This window comes from Larimichthys crocea, chromosome X, assembly GCF_000972845.2.
Source record: "Larimichthys crocea isolate SSNF chromosome X, L_crocea_2.0, whole genome shotgun sequence".
NCBI classification, from domain to species: domain Eukaryota; kingdom Metazoa; phylum Chordata; class Actinopteri; family Sciaenidae; genus Larimichthys; species Larimichthys crocea.
Window position 1 is genome coordinate 5,723,094 of NC_040020.1, and position 24,890 is coordinate 5,747,983.

At 40.2% G+C, this 24,890-nt stretch overlaps 1 protein-coding gene across 4 annotated transcripts in view; it reads left to right on the forward strand.

Annotated features, from left to right (window-relative positions):
- arhgap10 (Rho GTPase activating protein 10) overlaps positions 1-24,890 on the forward strand; it is a 44,618-nt gene that overhangs the window by 10,653 nt on the left and 9,075 nt on the right. For 3 of the 4 annotated variants that reach the window (XM_027283011.1, XM_027283012.1, XM_027283013.1), the window contains exons 2-20: positions 1,304-1,399; positions 1,628-1,689; positions 2,957-3,028; positions 3,223-3,324; positions 4,795-4,905; positions 5,040-5,144; positions 5,589-5,718; positions 6,109-6,215; positions 6,343-6,437; positions 7,176-7,257; positions 7,430-7,472; positions 7,569-7,637; positions 8,198-8,272; positions 11,508-11,592; positions 13,362-13,420; positions 14,762-14,867; positions 16,728-16,887; positions 19,337-19,478; positions 22,191-22,356. In XM_027283011.1, the coding sequence (XP_027138812.1) occupies positions 1,304-1,399; positions 1,628-1,689; positions 2,957-3,028; positions 3,223-3,324; positions 4,795-4,905; positions 5,040-5,144; positions 5,589-5,718; positions 6,109-6,215; positions 6,343-6,437; positions 7,176-7,257; positions 7,430-7,472; positions 7,569-7,637; positions 8,198-8,272; positions 11,508-11,592; positions 13,362-13,420; positions 14,762-14,867; positions 16,728-16,887; positions 19,337-19,478; positions 22,191-22,356 (1,867 nt within the window). Of the gene's footprint in view, positions 1-1,303; positions 1,400-1,627; positions 1,690-2,513; positions 2,651-2,956; positions 3,029-3,222; positions 3,325-4,794; positions 4,906-5,039; positions 5,145-5,588; positions 5,719-6,108; positions 6,216-6,342; positions 6,438-7,175; positions 7,258-7,429; positions 7,473-7,568; positions 7,638-8,197; positions 8,273-11,507; positions 11,593-13,361; positions 13,421-14,761; positions 14,868-16,727; positions 16,888-19,336; positions 19,479-22,190; positions 22,357-24,890 lie in introns of those variants that run through there. The other variant, XM_027283014.1, reaches the window with a different exon arrangement.

A 24,890-nucleotide genomic window follows, 5' to 3' on the forward strand; every position in this document is an offset into this window, starting at 1 on the left:
TAGCATGTTAATATTCACTTTAAATAACTATTGGATCTTATTTTGATGATGATTGGCATTTATTATATGCTGTAAGGATTGTGTAAACTGCAAAAATCTATATTTATCTTGATATCCTCTGCCACACATTTTTGCCTAGAAAATGTCACTTTTGGCTATTATTAACATTTTCAGACTAAATAAACAATAAAATTTCTTTTTTAAAATCATTAGTTGGAGCTCTGCATTCCAGAGTGCCTTCATAGCAGATGTTTAGCAGTGTCAGAGCTCTGTTCGGCGGTGTTGCTCAGATCATTGTTCCCCATAGGGTCCCAGCTATCTGCCAAATCCAATGACACTGCTCCTCAGTATACCGCTCATACTGTAGCTCCGGTCTTAAAATACCCTCGCTGCATTCTGTCATGCTTCCCAAGGGACTGCCATGGGTCAGAGATCCCATCTCGGGGAATCTCTTCAGTGTTTGGAAATAGATTTGGTTTGCTCTGTTTACTCATGCGCAGGGTTGTAGAGGAGGGGTGGACTTAAACTGCGTTTATGCACCTCTAATTGTTTTTCATTCAGATCCAGGAGCATTTTTACACGGTTGTGCAAAGTTTACATGTTTCTCAGAGCATAGTCACTCATGTTGGGGCATGTCTGAAGTTTAGCTAGCCAGAGGTTAGGCTTCCCATTGGCATCTAATCCACCGCTTATTAAATATATTAACAGGAACAAGATTAAAGGGATGTTAATTGATTTCTTGTACCAGGCTGTCTTGTAGGTTTAGGCTTATTTTGGTCTCATAACTACATAAAAGAGATGTCGTGTTTCCTTTTGATCAATGATAGATTTATTTATTTTTAAGGGAATTAGGGCCGGGCAATACATTGTAATATGAGATATATTGATATTAAGTTTGAAATGTTGTTGCATCTTATGGTATCCGTGCTGTACATTTGCAATGTTGTAAGTTACATATTACATGCAGACTTGAAGACTGACGTTGCATCACATTACATTTGGTGACTGTTTCTTCTGCTGAAAAAGCTAAATGCTGTCATATTATATAACCTGTGGTACCTGTCCTCCTGCCACACACACATTTGATGTGTAACAGGATGTAGCAGGCAAACAGGATGTTTGCAAAGTGAGTTAGTCTGTGTGATGCATCAAACCTGTTTTGCACAATGGTTCATATTGTCTTACTTTTTTAAAATGTTTAATTATAAATTACATCATAGGACAAAAGAAAAATATTACATATTAAGCATTTGACCTCCTTTTTAAATGCATGCCTCGTAATGGTTTTTATATTTTCTTTCAGAGCTTGGTATGGCGCAGCGAAAGTTTGCCCAGTGCCTGGGAGAGTTTCAGTTTGAGTACATCGGAGACGCAAAGACAGACGATGAAAAATGCATTGGTAAGTGCGGGTTTGTTTCTCACATAACCACTAGTTTTAGATGTGCACTGTAAATGTTTGTTATGGTTCTTTCTCTAGCAGCAAATTAAACGTAGGTTTTGGTGTGCACCTGTGGTGGGAACAACTGGAAGTCATAATGTATTTTTAGACTGCATGTGCATGTGAGCACGAGAGAGACAGAATGATTGCACTTATAACCATGTTTGATTTTTCTTTTTCTCTTTTCAGATGAGTCTTTGCAAGAGTTCTCCTCATTCCTCAAGAACCTTGAAGACCAAAGAGAGCTAATGGTGAGAACAACCAGTCAGAACCTGCTTTGAAAGCCGGGGAAAATACCTGTGTGTGTCCTGACTGTCTGTGTGGGGTATTGCACTTGAATTGTTTTACTGTATACTCCTGCACGGTGTGCATTTCCAACCAGCCTACACCTATTACTGTCCATATTTGGTATTTGTATCTATTAATGTCTTACTCTGTCATCCACCAGAGATCCAGACAGGCAACCGTAATATAATTTTCTCCAACCTGCAGTGCAGACACAGCATCCAGTAGGCAGAGTAAACCTAAGGGTGTATAAGTATCGATAGTGTTCAGCTCCTCCTGCCTGTCTAAGGGTCACTGTCACAGCACCTGCCTGGGAGTGGCTGCAGAGAAGAGTACATATCCACTGCAGTGCATTATTGCACCCAAGCTTTAAATACCAAATCAGATTCACATAAGTTTTTTACTGGCAACAAGGTCAACACAGCAATCCAGCCCTTTACAACATAGCACCATAAAACTCGCTTCGGCATTCAGCAGCGCTGTTAAAGTTACAAATTTATAAACCACAAAAATCACACATCCAGTATGAAGGAAATGACAACACCAAACACTCTTGAACTGCTACCATGAAGTGTGAAAAGTGTTGCACGCTGTTTACTGATGTAGATATTACGTAATTGTCAAAGGTGCTCATTTGAAGACTCTGAATTTAAGCAGTAGGTTTGATGGCCAGTAATTGTGTTTGGTGGAAAATAAAATCTAAAATGTCCCTCTTCTTTGGACAGGGACACACGATTTAGCACTTGCAACGTTCTATAAACAGCCACTCTCTTGTAATGTCTGTCTGTAGTGTCTGAGGTTAGGGAGTGGGCCCATCATCAGTAGCTGACTGAGATGACTGTTTTAGCGCCAGGCTCAGACCATAATGGTAAACACGCTGCTCAGCACAGCACTGCTCAGCAGAGTGGGATGACATCACGGTGCAAAGTAAGGAGAAGTAGGATGGGCATACAAGCACAGACATGTCCTGCAGTCAGCACAGGAGAAGCACAGGAGAAATCATGACAAATACACTGACTTTATTAATACAAATACACTTTTAGAATAATTGTTTGTAATTTCAATTATAAGGCAGCACCTCTAGAAGCCAATAAACCGTATACACTTGCCACTCTTCACTGCAGGTAGCAAACACTTCAGACTGGAAAATGTTGTTGTCATATGAGTTATTAATGGACTTTGTCATTGTGTTGAACCATAATGAAGCCCTTGTTATTACTCCTGTCTGTCTAGATGAGAAACATCACTGAAACCTTAATGAAGCCCCTAGAGAAGTTCAGGAAAGATCATCTTGGTACAGTAAGGGTAATGTATGATGGCTTATTTCCTCTTCCCATTATGTTTTGTAGCTCTCAGTAGAAGAAGTAGAACATTTACAGTTGGATGCGAAAAGCATATGCTCTTACCACGCACATGGCTTTAATTCCTTTGTCCCAGAGAATAATCTCGTATTTTGTTGTCCTCATTTGCTTCTACTCCTTCCTCTGCACCTTCTTCAGGCGGAAAGAAAGAAGTATGAGAAAGAAACGGAGAAGTACTACAGTTCTCTGGAAAAGCTTCTGAATATGTCAGCAAAGAAGAAAGAGCCACAGCTACAAGAGGTATTTATCCTTGCCTGAACTCTCTGCCTGACAGATATGTAACATGCATAATAGCAATTGGTAATGACAGCAAAGCGGATGGAAAAGGGGTATTTTGTTTAGTTTGAGAATCACTGTTTTTGGTTTTTGTCTTCGGAGCCTCTGAGAAGAGCCTTGCTGTAAAGCCTGTTGGACCGTGTGAGTTTCCACTGACGTGCTTTGCAGCAGCAGTTTTCCTGGCCTGTTTTGAAAGGAAATGTGTATTCACTCGTGCTGTACTACCAAGGTCAAACCTGGTCGCTGTAATGTAGTTTGAGGAAGAATCCATACCACATTACCATGACATGGACATTTGAAATTCTGGAGAGTTTAGCAACCTCACACTAAACACTGCCTTCTTGTCTTTGAAACTCTGTGTACTCACGTAATGCTTACCCATATGTTGCATACACAACTAGAGAGGACACTTAAAACTGTTAAATTGTGACTACAGGCTGTTCTTCTCTGTGGACCTCTTTGGACCCAAGGGTCTGTGGTACTAACACTCATTCCTATCAGGCTTGAATAAATAGACCCAGTCACTTGTTCTGAGCCACAGCAGTCATGAACTTCATCAACACTGCACCCGTTGTTCATGAACTCAGTGAACAGTAGCTTATATTTTGAAAATCAGTAAAAAAATCAGTATGTGAACTTAAAAGATGACTAAAAAAGAATGTCATTACACTCAAGGATTATTTGCTTTGCATGTGTTTAAAGAAGTCCTTGGTGGTATACAGTATGTGTGTATATATAATTCAGCTACAAGTCGTGTTAAATTGCAAATATTGCTTGTATGTTTTTATATACATCTAAGAATCTTTTGTGTAGGTATACAGTGGTTAGCACTGTCGCCTCAGAGCAAGAAGGAAACAAATCCCTCTGAAAGCCCGGGACTTTTCAGCGTCTGAATCCATCCCTGGGGTGCTCTGGTTCCCTCTTACAGTTCAAACACATGCAGATTGCTGTAGATTAGATTACCTGGCAACTCTAAAGTGCCTATAGCTATAAATTGGAGAATGTTATCCGTCTGTACATGTTAGCTCTGTGACATGAAAGACGCTATACGTTCAGTGCACCACTCTGAGCTGCGATAGGCTCTAGCCTCGCCAAAGTTCTGTTTTAAGACAAGCAGGTATAGGTAATGGATGTGTGAATATTTTGTAATTCTCTACTGCTGCTTAAGAAGAGGAGTCCCACTTATGTTGCACACACTTTCTGTTTTCTTATACAGCCCTCTGAGACATATCAGTTAACTTGATTTGAGTATCATCAGTACTGTATTTGATAGAGCACTAGTCAACTTCAGTATCCCCTTTGTGAGAATTTAATACCAAAACAAGCAAACAACCCTCAGATTGCACTGTATCATCCAGATCATAATATTTCTGCTTTGCTTCCATGCATATCTGTCCCTATAATCATCATTGTGTGTGTTCTCCACCTCCACAGGCAGACTGCCAGGTGGAAACCATGAGGCAGCACTTTCAGGAGGAGTCACTGGACTATGTGTGCAAACTGCAGGAGATCCAAGAGAGAAAGAAGTTTGAATGTGTGGAGCCGGTGAGGGACTTCAGCCTTCAGTTTCTTTACTATTCGAAAATTAGATCATAATCTGGCATGATGTCATGTTGCCATAAAATGTTGTCGTCAGTTTCTCTTTCACTTGTTGACTTAATGCGTTGTGTTCTTTTTAGATGCTGGCCTTCTTTCAGACAGTCTTCACCTTTTATCACCAGGGTTTCGAGCTTGCCAAGGACTTTGACCATTATAAAAGAGCACTGCAGATCAATATTCAGAATGTAAGAAATAATATTGTTTTATTATTGCACTTATAATTTGGATAAAGATGATTCTAACCATGACAACAATCACTTATATGTTATTCAAGTAGAAACCAAGAATAGAAAAGGCCTTGGACATGATTAAATCAGAGAGCATCATGGGCCACAGAAATTATCTGTGTTTACCTGTCGGGTGCAAGTCCAATATTTACACTTACCAACTCTACTCCGTACCCTTGATATGAACTACTCTAAAGTGCCATTAGTCTCTCTTTCATTTTCGGTTTTAGATTGATTTCATGAAAATAACGGGATTTCCAGTGGAAGTTTATTATTTTGATTGACAGTAGCCTCCCATTAGGACACTCTTCCTACCTAACCACTGATTATAAGGGAGTGACTTCCTGTGTGTGTGTGTGTGTGTGTGTGTGTGTGTGTGTGTTTGCTTCCTTTCCCTCCCAGACGAGGAGTCGATTTGAGGGAGCGCGGTCAGAAGTGTACGAGCTGATGAAAAGAATCAAGGACACGCCTCAAGAATACAGACAGACCAGCTCTATCAGTTGCGAAGGCTACCTCTATGTACAGGAAAAACGTGAGACCTTTTAAAATAGCTCAAATGTATTTTAATACGGGGTGTCATATTGCGCCCATTCATAACGCACACTACAGGCAAGAATGCATGACACACTCTCAAATTTACACTGTCCAATCATGACGGGGGGCTTCTATGATTTTCAAGTGTGGCAGTTTATCCCCATATTAAAATAAATTATGATGAATAATTAGTATGAACAAAACATGGCGGTTCAAATGAATTCTTTAACCAGTAGCAGTAGTGATGATGCAGCATGGTTTGTTTTGTCAGATATGTTTTTGCCTTCACTTGTTGACACACGTTGTTGTTACGGTTGTCTTCCTTGATAACGCTTACTGTTATTATCCAAATAGTACTGAATGACACATCTGTACCTTGTTTCTTTAGGGCCACCTCCGTTTGGTTCAAGTTGGGTCAAACGCTACAGCACATTTGTCAAAGAGCAGAAGATCCTGCACATGGTGACTTTTGACCACAGATCTGGAGGGAAGATTGTGAGTAGTCTTAGATTTCTTTTATGATTTCTCAACCGCGTTTTTCAGAACATCTTGCCGTTTTTGTGATCATGTTTGTCACCGCAACATTCTGTAAAGTTTTTTTATTTTGTTTTGTGTTTCACAGGGTGAGACGGAGTCTGTCACGCTCAAATCCTGCGTCCGCAAAACGACAGACATGTTGGACAGGAGGTTCTGCTTAGAACTCGACATAACAGATCGGTACATCATCACCTAGCACTATTTCCCAAATGCACTGTAATGATATTGTGCTTGTAGCTGCAGGTATCATTTTACATTATGTCACAAGTGACACACCTTATTAAACATTATCCTCCTGGATGACTCTTGTCAAAACACAGCGCAAAGTATTCTCATGTGGCTTGTTCTTAAACGGAGGAAATAGATCTTCTGTGATATTCCACTTTAACAGTTAACAGACCGTAGCTCCACATGCTTTCTGATTACAGTTTAGCTTGTTGTTGTGTATGTGTTTTAGATTGCAGAGGGCAGGACAGCAGGATTTGTCTTGGAGGGCTGCCCTCACTCACACACTTAGCCTGGAGGATTTGTCACACCCTACTGTGCCCTCCTGTAATAGATATCTCATTTTGTCACACAACTTAACTCTGCCCTGCCCCTTTTCTGTAGTATTAATAGAAGAGCAATACCCCAGATTTAGTATGGAAATTCGAGTCTACACATCCGTTCTGATTGGGATGAGTAACTTGATATCCATCTGGTCCCACATGATTGTGGGTCTCATAAACCAGCTGGGATGACTAATGGGGCTCATATTTGTAGTTACTGCAAATCCAAGGTGCAAGTGCCCTTGCTAGAGGGTGTTTTTTTATTTTTTCAAAGCACATTTGATGTTTTATATTGACTTCCCCTGACTCCTTACTTTATGGTAGGTCTAACTCTTTGCCTAATGCTGATGTGGTGTGGCTCTTTTCCCAGGCCAGGCACGGTGCTAACAGTACAGGCTCTGTCAGAGGATGACCACAAGTTCTGGATGCAGGCCATGGGTGGGAAGGAACCTGTGAGTCAACTGCCTGCACTGTGTCATCATCTATCACTCACACTTGGCTCCTGTAGCCCTAACTGTATTCTGTTCAACAGCCATTTTATAGTTTCTTTTAATATCCTCCCATATACCTGCACTTGCTTGATAAAGTTTAAAAACCTGTGACGGTGTTTGTGTTTTTGAACAGATTGGACACTATCTTGGGAGGACTTGGACTAAAGAAAGAGGAAGTAAGTAGCTGTACCGAACTTTATATTTCTAGAAGAGAATCGTAGAGTTTCATCAGCACATTTAAATGTTTGTTTTTCTGTTTTTTTAACCTGCAGTTGATGCCCAGCTGGATGACGTAGGTTTGAGTTTGGTGAAGAACTCCATCAGCGCCATAGAGACGAGAGGTGAGCTTGAGATATGTAAATATTGATAGAGATCTACTCGGGGGAAGTTAAACGTGCCAACTGCTGCATTCCAACAGGTAACATTAGTTGCAGTATGTTTGTATGTACACAAGGGGGCAGACTTGCTCCAATATTGAAACAAAAGACTTGACGGCACATACTGCAGGCACCGAGTACTGTAGATAGTACTAATTCCTTTCATTGCATAGTACTAAAGTTCTGTTAATTTTCTTAAGTCTTCACTTGCTTATCTGACCTCTTTTTCAGTCCAGAAATCAGTTTTGGTCTCATCCCTCTCAACATGGCCAATATTTCATTATGCAAATCTATCTTACTGAACTTGGTTCACATTGCAATGACATATCCGTGTATAGTTTGACTGTACATGGTTGTTGTCGTGTGTAAATATGTAATATTGTGATCTAAATATTTATGATTTCATTGTGTTTGTTTGCCTTCTCTTTTATTGTTTGCAGTGTTGTGTGTTCTTTCCCCTGTAAAACATGTTGCAACTTTATTTTTATTTTTTTTAAAGTTACATTATTGTTATTACTTATCAGGTATTAATGACCAAGGCCTGTACAGAGTTGTCGGGGTAAGCTCCAAGGTTCAGAAGCTCCTCTCATTAATGATTGGTAAGTTTTCTTCCTGCTCTGGAAATATATTAGCATAGAGAGTTGCTGGTAAAAGATGGGGCAAAGTAAAATTTTTAATTTATATGCTACTGCACTATCTCTGTGATATTAGGTTGCCCCTAGTTAGTTGAATGTGCTAACGTAAAGGAAGTGTCTGCCGGGGCGATATTAAAACGACTGTGAATGACAATCAGCCCATGACTCAGCCTATCAAAACCAAGTGTCTCTGAAGTGCAACAAGTGCCTGGGCGTATCTCCCATTCAGTTTTATATCCTCCAGACTACCAGACAGGGTCCCTCCCATCCACGTCCATGCGCTTTTTTGGCTTTCATTAACGCACCACTAAGACTGCCTCTCATGTGCTCGTGGCTGATTTAGTCTGTCAGTCGCTTTCTCGATTTCCTTTTATACCTCTCACTTGTCTTCAATCCTCTTTCACTCAACCCCTTTTCTATAGAGCTTGTCCTTTGTCCTTTCCATTGCTCTCTGTCTGCTCTCTGGTTTCCTGCCGTCTCCAGCAGACACCAGCTCACTTTCAGCTCTGTGTTCAGAATGACAACAAACTCAGGCAGCCGCCAGCCTGTCTCAGCTTCCTCTCCAAAACCTTCCAGCCTCTCAACCTGCCGACTCATGCTGTAAACTCCATTAACACTCTGCTGCGCAACTCTAAGGAGTTTCTTTAAAGCCTGATTATGGTAAAAGAAGCATTCGTCTGTGGTCTTGATATTCCACATGAATGTGGGTGGAATACATATATTTCTTGCACTTTAATGTTTGCAAATGTTGGTTTACTGGATAATCATATAAAATACATTAAGCTGCCCAGACCACAAGTTATATTTTATCTCTGTATTGACTCATGTGTATGACAGAGGTAGTACTACTTCTACACAAACCAACACATTCACAAACATTTCATGCATACAGCAGTTCACAGTGAGTGGGTGAAGCAAGCTTTTAAACCCTGAAGAAAGACTTCGGATCCTCCCACTCCTCCTCCTTTTCATCTCTCACCCACCGACATGGCCGTGGTCCAATCAGAGAGGACAGAGTGATAGAAAACGAGTCTCCCATCATATTACAGTACAAACAAAGCGAACGACACCTATTAAATGTCAGGCAACAATATAACAGGAAGAAGACTGTAAAAGTGAGATCCATTCTGTCTCTGACCTGTCTGTTGTACAGCACGAGGCAAGAGAGTGTATGGTGTTGCTGAGTTAGACTTCTTAGTTCTATAGATATAATTGCAGAGTGAGGCAAATTTGAGGACTGATGTGAGATGTTTCCAAAGAACTACTCGATACATTCCATATTTTTAGGATGTAAGGCGGAAATGAACATTAATGTATTAAAACGCTGGATGATGTTTCCAAACACGGTGGCCAGTTTATTCCAGACAGCTGACCAGATGCTAAAAAAAGTTTATGCTGCTTCTCACTTCTGTTAAATATTATCAGTTCAGAAGACAGTGACTTTAAAGGTTCACTTAAATTACAATAAACTGTGGTGCCTCTTACACAGCAGCTAAAGCTTGGCCCTTTTGAGTTCAGCTACCAAATGTGTTAATCTGGTCAGTCTGAGCCCTCTAAGCTGGTGCTGAGGGTCAGGACTCCCACAAAGGGATTCCAAGACAAATCTAAGGGTCAGGTTATGCTCAAACAGAGCTACTTTGTACAACGTGCTGTCAATCAAATGTGTATAGTTGTCCCACACATCCAAAGGAAGTGGAGTGCAGTGTTGACTGCCATTAAGATGCTGGGCGACGCGATATTATTTAAATAGAACAGTGCACATTTTGGGACATTCTCTACCGGAAGATGTAGTGTAGCGCTCAGCTGTTCACATGTAAGAAAGGAAGAAAAAAAAGAAGTTCAAGCCTTGGATCTTTTTCTCACCTCAGCAGTGGCCAATGCTGGCCGATCACGGCATCAAGTGGGTGTGAATGTCAGCTTGTCAGTTTCGGAAAGTTGCAGAAATGATCGGATGTCGACCCCCTGATGTAACAAAGGGGGGGGGGGGTTCTGAAGCTATTTAACCATCCGGACCACAAGCTTCTGAAAAAAAAAAGTACAGTGGCAGCTTAAGGGGTCCTTATTAAAAAGATAGAAAGGGAAATGGTCATAACTTGAACATATAGGAAACCAGTAGTGATACAGGTTTTCTTCTTCTTAAGGGGTCACATGTTGTCCCACTGCTCCAGGCTGTAACAGCTGGTACATTTGCTCACACTTTCTTCCATCTAGTTTACCAGACCTTTCTTTTGGATTGGATCTGAATGGTGAAATGTTTTTTCTCTACCTAAGACAGTTATGGGTGGTAGCTTCAGTTTCAGCTTTAGCGCCGATGCTAAATCCCCACACAGTGTGGTAATGTCCTCAGAGGCTTAATTTAGATAACTGATGTAAAATAACAAAGAGTTACACCTTTGCTTCTGCTTTGCGGTTAGCAGCCTCATGATCAATACTGCTCCGACCGCTACTGCCAGAATTGTGTTTCTGCATCCTTGACCTAACCGAGCCCGTTTGTGTGAGACTACAGAGCCTGTGCAGATCTCATCAATTTCAACATATATACTTGGAGAGACACAGCTTTGGCTGCAGACACTCCACAAAAACATTTGCTTACAGTTGATATTGGACAGGCCATTTTGTGGACGGAGCAGGCGGAGAGAAACACGCAGTCGTCCTCACTGCAGTGGAAAGAAAAAAGAAAAAAAAACATTTCCCAATGACACAGACCACAACCACCACCCACGAAGCTCAAGTCAGTGTGGTGACCTGAGGCCTGTGGAGTACATGTGTCTAACTCACCGCACTTCATTGACACATTGCACATCCTCTGTAATTCATCAGAGTTTACTTAAGGTGTGACTAAAGCCCCCTGACTTTGCAGCACAACACAGCCCTGGAGTCCCTGTGGAGCCAATGAAGTAGTAAGGGATTAATTAAACTTGTAATGAGTATAGAACCAGCAGCCCTCCACAGAAGCTGTAACTTCCTTCCATATCCACTGGGGCTAGATTCGACCCCCAAGGCTAGTAGCACTGCTTTTATCCTCACATGGCTAATTACAAGTTACATATTTATATTGCATATTTGGACTTTCTAGGCTACCCGCAAAATTACACTTTTGCTGGTTAATATGATAAAGAATAGTTTGTGCTTTATGTTGTTACCTCAGTCAGTGAGTTTTCCAGTTAAAAAATATGTTTCATGATTGTGATTCATTCAGATGAGAAGAGCAACGACGTGGATCTCTCCACCAGCGAGGACTGGGACGTTAAGACAATAACAAGTGCACTAAAGCTTTATTTGAGGTAAGAATGGGTGTGATTAAAGACATAGACCATCTCGAGTTAACAGTTAATCGATTAGACAGTTGACAGAAGATTCATTGACAACTAATTTGATAATTGATTAATGATTTTGTTTTGTTTTTTCAGGCAAAAATGCCAAATTTCAGTGTTTTCTTCTTTTCAAATGTGGAAATTTCATTCTTGTTGTTTAGATTTAAAAATTTTAAAGTTTCTTCTATCCGTTGGCTAAATAAAACGAGCCTCAGGTCACTTTAGACTGTCAGCACTTCTTTAAAGACAAACCAATAAAATGTTAAAAAGAATCAGTAGATTAAACGGTATTAAAAAATCATTAGTTCCAGCTCAATAAACTTTGATAATTACATGAGAATAATAATAAGAAATAAGATCATTTGCTAATCATATCTTAAACTTGAATTTCTCTTTTTAATGTGACCTCTGAACACATTTTAAGATTCAAGTTAAGTTTCACAATTTGCTGTCCTTGTACTGATGCATTCAAACTGAGAATGTGATGTGACTAGTTTCGAGTCATTTCACAAAGTTGATTCATCTATAAGCCACAAAACTGTATTATTCAGAGTTGCTATGCAAATCCATTTCTGACCAACTAAACACCAGTGCTGAATGAATCTCTCTTTTGACAAATACGAAAGAGCCTCTACTCACTTGAATATGAAACATTTCATCCTTTGTCGACACTTTTTTTTTTTTTTTCTAAATGGCTAGAGAGTTAATTATGCAAAATGCCTCGGTATAATTAACTCCTTGCGAGGTCACATTGCTTACTGTGCGCCTGTTCCACATTCACCAACTCCTTCCAGGTTGACAGATAGTGTGGGTGAAGTTCAAAGATTAAAAATGTGGTTTGGTTGCGAGAAGCTGAGACATTTTCATTTAAATGGCTATTTGTTTTTGTAAACATGTGCAGTTAGCAGCAAATTGAGTTTGTTTTGCTCACTTAAATCAAAGAAAAGTTGTATTTTTCTGAGTGTGGAATTTGCCTGTTTTTCTCACAATCCCAGTGATTTTTTTTCCAGGAAACTGATTTATGTATTGCACTGTATTCAAATAATTAAGGTTTTTGCTCCAGACCGTCATCAATCCATATTGTCATGCAAAAAAAATGTGTTTTGATTTAAATTCTCTGTCACTTGCACAATTAAATCCTGTTGACTTTGCTGTGAGATGCTATGATTGTGAAAATAATCCGATCTGAATGTCAAATTGAAAAAGTAGTTGGCAGTAATTTTGTAGAAGTTTGGTCGACAAACAGTCAAATGCAGAATAACAAAAATAAAGCTATAAACACTATCACAGTTTCAGTGCCCAATATAACGACAAGCTTTACTCTGTTTAGTCAAGCAACATTCACTGCAACACTTAGTCATTTTGAATCACTGCTAACATAGCATATTCATATTGTTATGCTATGTTAAAGCACGCAGAGTGTTACTCTGACTTGCCTTTTACTTTTGTGTCTGGCCTGCTGGAATAAAGCAGGGTCAATCTCCTCAGTTTCCTCTGAGGCTAAGTACCTTTGGCCACTGGCCAGCTGCAGTGTGAAAGTACCTTCAGATGAACTTGGTTATCTCAATGCGTGCGCCATCTAATTCCATCCCCTGGCCTGGCCACATTAATCATTGCTGTGTGCAGACCCTATAAAACAGTGTGCTGGCTATTTCTGTCCCCCCTCGCTCACTTCAACTCTCACTTCCACATCCAACCCCCACCAACCTTCTCTCTTTCTCTCACTCTCTTTTTTGAAGGAGCCTTCCTGAGCCGTTGATGACCTATGGACTTTACAAAGAGTTTATTAGCCCCGCGAGTAAGTTTGACCACCTCTATGAATACACACCATAAGCAAACAACAGAGTAAACGTGCCGTAGCAGTATGAAATGGACATTTCGTAAGTATAGGCACTGAAATCTAATAGTTTCTTCTTCAGTGAGTTATTGAAAACACGTATTTTGCCAAATCTTTTAAAGGTACAGTGTGTAAAGTCTGAAGTCTGAAAGCTATTGGTCCGTTTGTGCCTTGAATGCTAATTAGGATCCATCCACAGTCTTCAGACATTGATCAGGAGTCTTTAAAAAGTGTAATGTTGTACCTTTTGTACAACATGTGTGGTAGTAAATCCACCATGTGAGGACACTCAGATAATTTCAGCTACTAAACATGTGTGGCCAAATAATCCATCAAAGGTTCGAGCTAAAAGATTTGAGATGATAATTATTCTGTAATTTTCATGCCCTCAAATGATCCAGTGAGTGACCTTGAACAGAAAAAAGGCACTTTTCTTTTTTTTTTTCACCCACGTTACAACATTTACGTATGAAATGTTTTTAAAGCAAGCCAAACTTGAATCTTATTACAACAAGTGCTATAACTGGATCAGGTTGACATTTTTATCAGGCGCTCGCAATGCCCTCATAACGAGGGGGAAAAAATGGATTAGCAATGAATGTTTTTTTTGATGGATGACAGCAGCCATAAGAAGCTTTTTTTCCATGTTTAAATCCTTGTCGTTCCCATAGTAATGATATTTTGTGTGTCTCCCTGTGTATGTGCGTGTGTGTGTGTGTGTGTTGGTGTGTGGGCGGTCAGATGCCCATGTGTGAGGAAATGTTTAAGAGATGATCTTGGGGGTTTTAACACAACCCTTTTATACGGTAGCGACAGTAACGTAAAGCTATCTCCTTCGCCAGCATAGTGGTCCCTGCTGCCAAATTCTGGGAGGCTTCACACCATATATCACTATCACACCTCTTCTTCTCTTACTTAAACTGGAATGGATCATCCGCAGCCCTCATATTAGAGGGTGATAGCCTCTGATCATTGTGTCCTTAAGGGTCCACTAACTTTAGCTCAATTTTTGATTTTCCACAATGTATCCTTAAGTTTTTTTCAGGACTTTTGAAGTACCAGACAGTTCAATTCTTCCACTAAATGACTTTGATTTGGTGTTTCTGTACCTTTTAAACTCCAAACTGTGCACTGCTCAAATCAATAGCATATATGTGTATACCATCATCTCTTTAAATTTGCTGTTTTGCTAGCGTTGTACAGTATTCGATCGCAGCTGCGTTTGGCTCTTTGCCACCTGAGGAGCACAGTGAAATCCTTGTTGTTTAATGCGAGTGCATGGCTGCTTCTGCGTTTGAACAGAGGGCGGTAGTCCAGAGTCTCGCATCCAAGGCGTCCACTGCCTGGTCCACAAACTACCGGAGAGGAATCGACAAGTCCTCGGGCTGCTTATGAAGCATCTGGCCAAGTGAGTGTTCATCCTTGGTCATAGTTCACCCAGTTTCCACCCCCTCTCTCTCTCAGTTCTCTCTTTCTGCTCTTCCTGTCTGTCTCCTCATTCTCACTCCACATGCTTTTTCTCTCTATCTCCCTCACTCCCACTCTCTTCACTCCCCCTTCCCTGCTGTCACTCCATCTCCTCTCTGTCTACTCACTGGCTGCTGGGTAAGAAGATTGATGCTGCTAGCATAACATTTTTTTATGCCTTCTTAGGTCACATTGGTGTGCATTTAAAGTTGTGGAAGGGGGGGGGGATTGTGTAGCCTACCGTACCTGTTCAGTATGCCGTTGTGCAGCCCACCAGTGAAGTGAAATGAAATGGACCTCTCAAATTAAGCTCTCTCTTGAGATTACTCTATACACCCCTGGATGGACCACTATTGTGCATCACTCCATTTGTGAGATTAGATAGGAAGAAAGATTTAAGAAATAATGTTAGCTAACATTACAAGGTTTTACCTCGGCAAGCTTTTTATAAACTAAATATGAGCAAATTGAAGATAAGTAAATAATCCCTCTTCCCTGAGGCAGTGAAAGTCTGGTGGATCTTATTTCATAGAAACCCGCTGCAGAATCAGGCTCTGGTAAAAAGGCAGCGCTATTGAAATTGAATTTGGATTATCCAGCGTGAAATTCTCCAGACTGGAGAGACTCGAATATTTTTCTGAAGTTGGCGTGTGTGCATGTCCTGCAGGGGAAGGAAGCAAAGCCAGAATTTCACACTGCTATCTGAAATGGTTTCAGAGATGTTATAAATGTGAGTTGTCACCAATTTTTTTTGTCTTCAAAGGCATCCTTTGAAGCTATTTAAACTGTCTCTCTGCAGATGCGCAGTGTGAAGTGTGAAATCCCTTCACTTTTTTTGACCTCCTAAGATAAAGTTTCATACACTGAAGATGTCCTGATATCAAAACTGATCATTTAATAACATCCATCATTCCTCTGTGTCAAATATCATTACCATTTTGTTGAAAACAATCCGAATATACAATGCCAGAAGTATCATAATTGTTGGAATCAATGGCATGTGTGTAACTTCCAAACGTCTAGATGCACAAATGTTCTCATTTTTATCTGATGATATATATATGTATATATATAGTTAATGTTTAAATAAGTGTGAGTAGGTTTGTTAAGAGTATTGGCTAGGATTTGCTTCAGATTACTGTTGTTGACAAAGATGTCATGAGTTGTCATTTTATCTCAAAATACTGTGGTTGCTTTTTGTATTTCAGAGAATAAAAAAGTTAAATGAAGGGTCCATCAAGATCTCCCGACTATTCTGGATATTTGATATGCTTGCTTATTGTGACATTATTGTCTAAAACGGAGACCACCTCTCTGTTGACATCATAAAAACTATTACAGTTTTATGAAATGAAACATTAACCTTTAGGGAAAATGAACAGAGGAGCAATTTTACACAGCAAATGCTGTACATTTACTGAATGCCGCTATTGTTTAGGCTGTCATCCACTCACTAAATTGGTCACAAGATGAGATGCTTCAGGATCTGACTTACTTACTTCAGTGCATGGGAACTCTGCACTGAATGTCAAGTTTTTCAGACAGTAGCTAAGCCATAGTTGGCTTAATGTTCTTGTTTGCTTATATAATTGAACTCCTTTCACATTCTAAAACTTTTTAAAACAATATATTACAGTTGAAGTACAGTCCCTTGTTAACCAGAACACCAAGAATGGGGTCATGTCAAGAGGTTTTTGTTTCTCACTTTAGCATAGTCTTATTCTGCCTAAATGACATTTCACATCAGTGACATTGAAAAGTGGAGAAAAACATGTATAATATGAGTTGTTATCTTCCTCAGTGTGGCAGCTCACAGTAAACAGAATCTGATGACCGTGGCCAACCTGGGCGTCGTGTTTGGTCCCACATTAATGAGGCCACAGGAGGAGACGGTCGCTGCCATCATGGATCTGAAGTTCCAGAACATTGTGGTGGAGATCCTCATCGAACACCATGAAAAGGTAACGCTCAAAATTGGGATTTGTCAGGCCACTGTATCAACTGTGCTATCACAAAGTGATGCACTTGAAACTGAACACTCCCTGAAAACTGGAAGCGTCTACTCATAGCACAGTATCTTCCAGTGGAAGTAATTACTACCATTTCTATAAGATTCGAGAGAAAGTCTTTCTACGGTATTATATCCCATTTTCTCCCCAAATGTCTGTTTTTGATCGGTTAAATCTCTGCTGCACTGACTGTACCTCCACGATTCATTCTTTCAGTGCAACGTTTTGTATATAATTGTGTCTCCACTTGCCACCCTGAACTATATTTACTAAAAGCTAGGCAGCACAAGGTATAATGATAGCACCAAATGAAATCTGAATCAGGTGACATGACATCAGTAAGCTGCGCGCAGCAGCTTTTGTGTTTACCAACCTGGGTGGCGTGTAATTACTTGATACTGAAGGATAATAAATGTGCAAGCGAGGCAGAAGATCTAATGTTTGTAAGTCCTGGTTTTCTTGGCACTGAGCGCTTTCTTACTATTGTTTTGAAGTTTTCTGTTTTGCTCTAAAGTTTCGATTTGGCAGTTTCTGTTGGCACATGCTGTACTGTACCTGACACCAGAATTTCATTTGGGTAGAGTGAGAATCTCAATTAGGGTGGATGTGTTGCTCTTCTCTTCTGTAGGTCCTGTTTGTTAAGACTGTTTAGACTTGTGTATATTCACACAAAAAACCCGACTCATCCACCGTAAAAGGCAGCTTCTTTGTGCAAATGTTCCAGCAATGAAAATGCATCATATTAAATAATAGGTACTTTGTGGTCTGTTTGGATATATGCGTATTGTATTTATTGCTTGCACTACAAAATAATGAGCAGGAATAAAGTTCTCACATAATGAAACATGTACCAACTTAAACCCTTGGGACAGGATACCCTTCATCCAGTTATTAATGTACAGAGGTGGTAGACAGCAGTTTAATATCCAGAATTTTTCAATCTGGTCAATAGGGGGAGCCCCAAGTGCTCATACCAGGATTAAACACATGGTTTTCTCTTCATTTTCAGTATCTTGATTATTCTGTAGATTTACATATATATTTAATGATATTTGGAAGGTCCTTTGCCAGCCTAAATACATTTATTTTGGTTCATCATAACCTGCAGTTCATGGGATCATGTAATCTCTGCAGAATGTCATTAATCAGCGTCAATCCTCAAAGGGGGATAATTGTCCGTGTCAAAAGAGAAAAAAGGTTTGAGATTAGTTTTCTAATCTGTGTGGAGCAGCTCTGCACTCTGCGTAGAATCAGATGAAACCTGGAGCTTTTAGTGATTTTTATTTTTTCCTCCAGCTTCATTAAATGGAAGATGATGCGCGTTGTGACTAATGTCTCCACCCAAGCTCACAAATCTAAAATGGGGTGTGAGAGAATACAGAGGCCTGGTGAAAACCAACGGGGTATACAAATGTGCTAAAACAACACCAGCAGCACGGTGTACACCACTAGTCTCTGAGACTACCCAGAGGTATCCAACACCGTCCAGGTGATAAAGGATGTAGTGTTAGAATGCAGCAAGAGCATTTTAGAAAGTACAGCATGTTAGAGCAAGGGAAAAGTTGAGCAGACAGACAGACAGGCATTAACTTCCCTCACAGCTTAGTCCCGCTCTAGACTGTTGATACCCCCAGATACCAACAGTAGACTCTGTTTTACATTCACCTCCATCTGCAGAGAGAGGCGAGAGGGAGAGAGGGAGGCAGCAGAAACTCTCAGCCATATCAGATTTCTCACTTTTTCTATCTGCTTTTCTCCTACAAACTTTCTCTCTCATGCCCCCTCCTCTGTGTCTGCCTCTCCCGTTCACACTCTGTCTCACTTTTTCTGCCACTTTCTCTCTCTCCTCCCTTCCCTACTCCCCTCCTCTCCTCGTCTGTGATCCTTTTCGGAGGCTCTGCTGAGACTTCCTCTCCTCTGCAGCCCTATTCTCTTTTAACTCTACATCTGAAGTTTATATGTAAACACGGCCCGGTGAAAACAGGCTGCGCCAGTTGGCCAACCCTCCTCAAGTCCAAACCCTGTTTATTTTACTCTCCACTCTTTCAGAGAGTGGGTCAATTTCTCTGAGGAGAAATGTCACCTTAACTTAGACCCAGATTTCTGGACGGGATGTGATTGCGTTACATGTGGAGCTGCTCTTGTTTATTTTGGCACAAACTAAATCTTCTCACATGCAGTTTTTAGGGTCCAATCAATGAGCTGCTCAGCTTTCCCTAGAAGCACATGCCGTGGCTGCAAATGGCCTTTTCCATTCATCTACCACTATATAAAGCCTTTCAGAACTCATTCACTAAGTGAGGTCAGTTGAGGACGTGGCGTTGCTGCTGTTCGACGCTCTCCGAGTATCTGCACTGTGACTTATGGTCTTGGTAGAGACTTATTCGTGTTGTGTATTCAGATCTTTGCAGATGCACCCGAGTCATGCCCTCTTTCACCTGCTGCCCCAGTATTCTCCGCTCCCACAAGGCAGTCCAAGAAGCTGAGTCGACAGAATCGGCCCCTGGCTGTCTACAATCCACAAGCTCTAGATATACAGAATGGTAAGAAGCATACACACGTGCACCTGTATATTTTTACACTGCTCACTATGTTAACAGAACTGAGTATACATTGTAGAATAATTAAGCCTAAGTTAGATTGGTCCTCCCTTTTCTCTGATAAACTAACTTAGTGATACAGAAAATATGCAGCTCACATATACACATATATATTTATGAAGCACAGAAGCTGTCAGGAGCAAATCTGTTTATAATTTGTTCACATGCTAATTAGAAATGCATGCTGTCAAATTAATAACTTGTCAACAAAGTTGTAGCATCCAAACACAAACACATAAACATCTTTAACCCTGTAAAATGTGTTTAAGAATAGTCAAAGATACCATTATGAATGTGTATTACCCCGACAATTGGCATGAATTTTCATATTTTGCATCATTATTTCATCGTTGTGTTCCTGTTAGCCACCTCTCTTCCCCGTTTTGTTTTGCCCTAATCAGTCAGAGAGTGACATGTCCATCCCACAGATGTAATGTAGTTAAAGTATATAAAGAACACACATTTAAAAATAATTTAAGGGTTTGAATTGCTCATCTGTGTACACAAGTTGTTCATTTGAGATCACAAATGAGAAACTTTTATGTACTAATGTACTACACTGTACTAATGCAAATAGTTGCCAGTTGATTAGGTACACTTCATTTGTAAATGAAAGTAGGCTTAGTCATAGAAACGTCTCCCTCCATACCCTAATGACATCCTCTGAAATCTTACAATTGAATCAACAGCTCTCTAAAACTGTTTCTACAAAAATGTAATGTTATAACCTTCATGAGGGTTGGATTTATTGCAGGGTTATTGGACTGTATTGCTGTAGTTTTAGCTAGGTGCACCACATAAACTGGTAACTGAGCAAATTTACCCCTTAATCCTGCTGTGCTCTGAATTCATTGGTTACGTAGTCCGTTCCCTAGTAACCACTAAGACCCATAGTGGTGTCTACAAATGACACACTGAACTCAGTTGCCTCCTCTCTGTAATACTGTGTGGAGAGATTTGCATCTCTGACTTTGAGCGCCCTTGTTTACTTTAAAATGCTTAAAATTCACTTCAGCTATCTCTGATACTTGATGAAATGGGAGACAATGATCGGGGCCTCTCTCCTGTGCATCAGGTGAGCTGATCGTCTGACCTGCTGACCCAAACAATCTAACTCCAGAAATTTCTGATCCGGGGCCAGCCAAATCCCTTCCTCTCCGCAATACAAAAGGAATCTAAATCTGCTTACCAGATTGCCTCTCTTTACCTCCCTCGCTCCAGCTTTTACCATGGGTTATTTTAATATCAGGGATGAAAGGCATAATCCATTTTTAACCTTTGTGTTTTTCACTTAATGGTTTTAAAGTAAGTTTCCCACTAGTATTCAGTGGGTAAAAGCACATTTAAGGACGATGAAGGGGGAAACAGTGGCTATATCTACCCTTGTAGGACACTATGTATCTAATTTCCTGGCAGACGTGACAGCATACCATGTGCAGGGAAGTGCATTGATCAGAGTATTCATGTTAGGAAGCCTTAGAGTGGTGCAGACAAATAATAACAAACATTTCATTTGTTTATGATCAGATATGTATTTCTTTTTTTGGCCACTTGGAGGCAGCGGAAACAAGTTGTGACCACAACATTGACATATTATCGCCTTACCCAAATTAATATGGCGAACTTGTTTGCAACAGTCATTTTCCAACAGTATTGTCATTATTTGAGTCATGTTTCTAGAAAGTTTCTGGTTTCTATAACTCCTGAGGGAAATCTCTACCTCTTGAGCTGTTAAATGCAACACTCGCTGTGTTCACCAGCTAATCGCTAACAGGTAGCCAACTCACTGAGACAAAAGACATAAAACATTAACATTTTGACTGCTAATGATGTTAATAATGTAATTACCTAATGTCTTCGAACATTCTGTGTTATATTTAAGGCCCACACAGCAATGGTCCACCCACTTATTTTGCCTGATTGGGCAAGACTGTATGGTCATGTACAGTGCTTGACTGACAGCTCCCTCACCCTTCTGTTAAACCTCTAAGGGGAAGTTTGGCGATCTGGCATAATTCCCAGCATAGCTCCATCCACAGTCAACCTGAGCTGGGGCTCATCGTAACTGAAAACACCTGTGTGGATGTGCAGAGTCTTTTAAATGAATCAGTTCCAATAATGCTATGCTTCCATACATGTTTAATGTAGAATGACCAAGAATGCTGTTATTACAATTAGTAATGCAACAGCACTAATTCAATCTTAATTAGTTATGGGCTTTGGTTTTTGCACTTTGATACGTGTTTTCTGGTGAAAAGGGAAGAAATGCTCCAAACAAACGACTTTTTTCCATTAACAGTTGCTTCTGTGCTTCTCCCATCTCCCAAAAGTAGAATCTTTACTTGACAGTAAAATTGAAATAAAAGAGCTTGGATCTCCCGAGTGTCTCTGAGCTTCCTGTCTATGACTGCAGAAACGTATTATTATGAACAATACAAACTTGGTTGTAAGTCTCGCCTGTTTTGACACCAGTTTGATTTATAAAGTCCCCCGTTGATGCAGCATTGCCTTATGTATTGATAAATTATTCAGCTGTTTTATCAGGCAAGCTATCATCAGTAAGCCGGAATCGTGTGAATCTTTTACAGTAGAATAAAATTAATGAAAAGTTGGAATTAATTATAACAAACACTGTTTATTTTTTTTCCATTAAAGCGTCGACTGTGGGAGATAGTTCCAGCCTGACTACAGATGAGACATCAATGGGCAGCAATGAGTCTGTATCGTCCCAGTCGTCGTCAGCTTCGGCCTCAGAGATGTCTACAGAGAGGAGTGACCATGCCCCACTTAGCACCAGCCTCAGCTCGGGCAGCAACTCAAAGTGAGTGGTTCACTATGCTTAAATCCCAAATCAATATGCAACTGTGCAGCACTGAAAATGCAGTTATTTGTTGTGAAGCAAGTAGATTCACATAAATAAGTCCAAATTCAAATCTGGACCCATTGGCACTTCACGTTGAGACTTCTTTCTTTGCTCAAATCAGTTATATCATATTGAGAGGCACATTGTCTAAACAGTCACTAGTGTTCGAGTTGAGCACGTTGTAATTAAAGGTCCAGTGTGTACGATTTAGCCGTCTTTATTTAGAGAATATGGGAGAAATATGTTTTAGTTAGTAAAATAGGGCTGTCACTTCTAATTCAAAGTTCCAGCATTCGTTCCAACGTGGTTAATATTCAAGCTGTAATGACCTGTTTGACTTCAGAATTTACAGTTTTCAGTCTCCGTTTGCCTTCTGCTCCAGCAAAGGACGCTCCACTATCAGCTTGACCTTTTGCTTGCTACTGACCTATCGGTAAACTAAGCTATGTTGTTTGCTAAGAAAATGGAGGACGCTAGTGAGCAAAACCATCCTGAATGGACAGTCAATTGAGATTAAAGGAACAGCCCGAGTGTATAATCACCTGAAATTAACAATTGTTATGTTTTTGTTACCGTACGTCATGGTGTCACTGCTCAGCCTTACGTCCAGTGGCCACTCGCGGTATTGCAGAAAAGAAAAAGAAAAAGCATTTTCTCCACTATTATAGATATAAGGATGGCTGTAAACAAGGTTGATTATGACTTCTTCTATTATGAATTTTTGATCCATGGAGGTTTTATGTCTGTAATACTTTCCTCAAGCTAATAAAAGCGATTCAAAAATCTGTGACATCATCACAATGTAAAGTCTAGGGGCTGAGCAAAAACTTGCAGGTGAGGTGAGCAGGAGAAACACTGCTGCAGATATTCAGTGGGTCCTATATCCAGCTCTATAATACGTCTATGAGCAAGTACAATGTAACACTATTTTTATTGTAGGGGTCATTTTTATGTGATCGTATTCTGTGGTGGTATAACTGCCATTATTGTAATTACAAGAGTAACAGTAGTAATGTTAACAGCGTTATTAGTCTTAATAATGTTATTAGGGAAAGAAATATTCTGAAATTTAGCTGTCAAGTCTAAATCAATTCCTGATTAAATAAGAACAAGTTTTATTCGTGTACTTTTTTTGTTTATCGTTTTGTAGAAATTGCATTGCATTTGCCTCAAACTATGCTAATCATCCTAATTTACCCTAACTTAAAAATCAATATTCCACTCACAGTAACTTTTATCAAGAGCTAAACTGTCGCAGGAGCAGCAGAATAAACTGACGAGTGAATCCTTCATATATCAACACGCAGCACACTCCAACATGAGCCTGAAAATAGTGGCTCTTAAATCGTGTTCCCTGTTCCCCGGGAGATTATTAAATTTGAAATGCAACTCGCTCTCATTGTATGTTGACCAGTTGAATACATTTTTAGCAGTTACACTTCACTGCGCTCCGTGGTTATGGCACAGTTCTCACTTTTTAGCCTTTGTAAAAAAAAAAAAGACGTTCGTCTTGGTACGTGATTTGTTTTTTGTAATCTGTGTCGGGCATTTATCAAAAATGAAACACTGATGAAATTCATTTTTAGTGTCAGCCTTGACAAAAATGTTCATGCTATTAGTCAAATGTTGGTCTTTCTCTCTTGTACTAGTACTAGGTGGAAAATGTTCCAGTAGTTGATGCTTTGCCTTTCTCTGGCTTTCTTTTCTGTCCTCACTCTGTCTACTAAGTCCTTGGTCCTTTTTGTTGTTTCCAGCCCATGACTTGTCTTGAATGCTGATGTGAGAGATGAATTATTGGGTTATGCTGCAGATGTTAGACTCTCTGCTGTGTCATGTCTACAGAATCACCTTGAAATACACTTTTTTTTCTCTCATTCACTGTCCCTTTCTCCTTCTCCATCAGCTGAAAAGAGCTGTAAAATAAAAAAAACTAAACAAATCCACCTTACTACTTGACAGAGGACAGCGTGATTCCTCTCTCACTTTGACCTCTGTGGGTGTGTGCCCACCTGTGTGTGTGTGTATGTGTGTGTAGGCATGTTCGTATCAAGCGTTTTCTCCAAGTTTCAGTATTAGACAGACAATGCTGTATATTACTTACGTAACCAACTCCTTTTTTTTCCTGCGGGTATTTTTTTTTTTTTGTGCTTTCCCACATATGTGGCATCATGTTGGAGGACGGAAGGAGCAACCAGGAGGAGGTCGTAAATCTCAGCTCTTATTTGTTTGGGAGACAGGTGGCCGAGCGTTGGCCGTGTAAATCGTATTGACATTGGGGAGATATTCATCTTGTTTACCCTTATAGCTGCAGCCCCTGTCCCTTTATGAAGACTTGCGCCATATGTCACAGGGTGTCGCCCTGGCTTTGTTCACTCATAAATCTTAGCATGTGAGATGGTGGAGACCTGTTAGCACAGCACCTCTCTGGCCTGGAACCCAGGGATTCGGCTTCAGTCCTAGCCAAAAAGAGCAGTAGGGATGGCAATTGCTAG